Below are 2,467 nucleotides of genomic sequence, written 5' to 3'. Positions count from 1 at the left end.
TCAAGTGGCATCCTGGTTCCAAGGTCAAATCTTGCCACGGGGCAACGTCAAAAACCGCTCAAGACCAGTGTTGAAACTGTTGATCCGTTGACATTTTCGGATTAACTTAAGAGCTGCTCCGAGTCGAAGCGAGTTACCATGGAAATAAAAATATCCGTCTTTCAACAATGGAGTGTGAAATCTTATGACATCTTTACAAAAACATGAAATCATCTAGTTATGTACAAAGTACAATTCGAAAGTTGAATTTTTACTATTTCTCATTGATGTCGTTGATTAGAACAACTTTAGTAACGTCGCCGTTTAAACTATAAAAGTTGTTATTTTAAGACATTTCCAATAAATAAAAATTTATTGTTTTACATTTTGACAATTACACTTATAAATCTTTAAAAATTCATTTTCTTGTGTACTTGAAATTATAGTAAGTAATTAGAAAACCTTTAAGGATTCTCCGACTATATTGAAACAAAGTGACATTCTCTATCGAGAAACGCTTTGAGAAGTTCAAGTTCCTTCGTTGTAATATCCGGAACACCCGCATTTGTATCGCTTGCCCGACTAATAGGTGGTATTTGGTCTTCAACATTAATATCGTCACGAGATTCGCGTTTTATCTCAGGCGTTGTTAAATTGGAATCATAGCGCAAATGATCAACCTTGTAAAGAACAACTCTGCACGGATTCAGTTGCAATCTTCTAAGAGTTTCAATCGTTCCGGTTGAACTAGGATTTTTTAATTCAACGTTAGAAACGTTTTCGGTCACGACACCAGCAGTTTTCAGACGTTTCTGCAGCAGCGTTCTCTGCGTCTTTCTCTTACTCAACTGAGACTTCTCAGTGGGCTCATCAGGATCTACATCGCTATCACTAGACTGATTACAATTTCGTTTGCTTTCAGATGAATCATGGGAATCTTCATGGCTGTCGCTAGATTCGGAAGCCATTCTGTAAGATCCCTTATTTCGACCTCGTAACGATGTACGACCACTGGATTTGCTTTTTGCGGAATTTGAATGACTCATTCTTGTGGCCAAACATTGATGGTTCTCCATATGCTTATCTAGATTTCGCTGATAAGCGAAAATCTTCTCGCAGGCGTTGCATTTAAACCCCGGTTTAATGTCCGGGTGTTTTGACAGAAGATGTCTTCTTAACGATCTTGGGGCTGCAAAGGAGACGTCGCATCTGGGACATTGCTGACGTTTCCCTTTCTTCTTATGGCTTTGCTCGTGACCTTTTAAACTGGCTTTGTGTTTCGTGACGAAGTCACACGAACCGCATTTGTAAAGCTTATCATGCTTTAGCAAGTGCTTCTTCAAATTTCCCTCGCCTCTACAATAGTACTCGCACTTTGGGCATTTAAACGGTTTTTCGCCGTCGTGCGTTCTTTTGTGGTATTCCAAGCTGGATTTGTAGATTGTTTTGAAATCGCATCGCTCGCACCGGAACGTCTCCTGTCCCGTGTGTTGCAAGCGATGTTTCGTGAGTTTGTTATGTTGCAAAAACCCCTTTCCGCAGTCGGGGCATTGGAATGGCTTGACGGCTAAATGAGTTTTCTTGTGGTGGTACAGGGTGCTTTTTGTCACGAAGGCCACCCCGCACTCGGGGCATTCGAAGTCGCGGCTTCCCTTGTGAGTTCGCATGTGCTGGTGGTAGTGGCCGCCTTGACGAAATTTGGCTCCGCATTCTTTGCAGACGTATGGTTTCTCGCCGCTGTGTAGCCTCTTGTGTACCATTAACAAGTACGGTTCCGTGGTGCTGTACTCGCAATCTGGACATTTGTGTGGTTTCACTTTGGAGTGGACAATACGGGTGTGGTCTCGAAGCCGCTCTTTGGAGAAGTATCGAGTACTGCATTTTTTACAACCGTACGGCATCACGCCCGTGTGCGTAACCATGTGTTTCTGCATGCTGTACTTGTAGAGACAGGTGAATTCGCAGGTTTGGCATTTAAATGGCATTTTCGCGCCGTGCTTTTTTATAGCGTGGACTTTCAACGTGGCCAGGCAACGACAACCGAAATCGCATTTATCGCAATTATGTAAAATTTCGTTTTTGTGACACGCCAAATGATGTTTTAAACTGAGCCGGTGCATAGTAGCGAAAGTGCAGTAAGTGCAATTGAGTTTCTTTTTTTGATTCATTTTTAATTCTGTTGAAAATCTGCCGAGGTGTCCTTTCTCCTTACACTTGTGACTGTGCGCGGGAAAAATAAAATAAACGTTTAAATCAAGAAAATAGTAATTAACTGAAAAAAATTAAATTAACTTAAAATAACTCATTTTGCCGTGAGCTGTGAAAGGTAGGATTCTAATTCTACATAGAACTTTGCCTTCCACAGTTCACCACATTTTAAACCCTGATAATAAACCATTTGGACTAATCACCAGTCACGCTCACTCGTGAAACCATTTTTCATGATGAGATTCTCTCAATTATATTGGAATTCAAACCGACTTAAGCT

At 41.2% G+C, this 2,467-nt stretch overlaps 1 protein-coding gene across 1 annotated transcript; it reads right to left on the bottom strand.

Annotated features, from left to right (window-relative positions):
* Window positions 1–410: 410 nt before the first annotated feature.
* On the bottom strand, window positions 411–2,467 carry LOC149936952 (uncharacterized). The gene is made up of 2 exons (XM_090153310.1): window positions 2,404–2,467; window positions 411–2,199 (listed from the first exon to the last, which is right to left on the bottom strand). Exon 2 carries the CDS (start codon window positions 2,145–2,147, stop codon window positions 459–461), a length of 1,689 nt encoding a protein of 562 aa, XP_090009436.1. The 5' UTR covers window positions 2,148–2,199; window positions 2,404–2,467; the 3' UTR covers window positions 411–458.

The sequence above is a fragment of the Leiobunum rupestre genome, chromosome 7, assembly GCF_980474605.1.
Source record: "Leiobunum rupestre chromosome 7, qqLeiRupe1.1.hap1, whole genome shotgun sequence".
Taxonomy (NCBI): Eukaryota; Metazoa; Arthropoda; class Arachnida; order Opiliones; family Sclerosomatidae; genus Leiobunum; species Leiobunum rupestre.
This window is presented reverse-complemented; position numbering and strand designations above follow the sequence as displayed.

What these genes read in the sequence shown, in the direction of transcription:
- LOC149936952 (XM_090153310.1), bottom strand. Translation starts at nt 2,147, where the DNA reads ATGAATCAAAAAAAGAAACTCAATTGCACTTACTGCACTTTCGCTACT.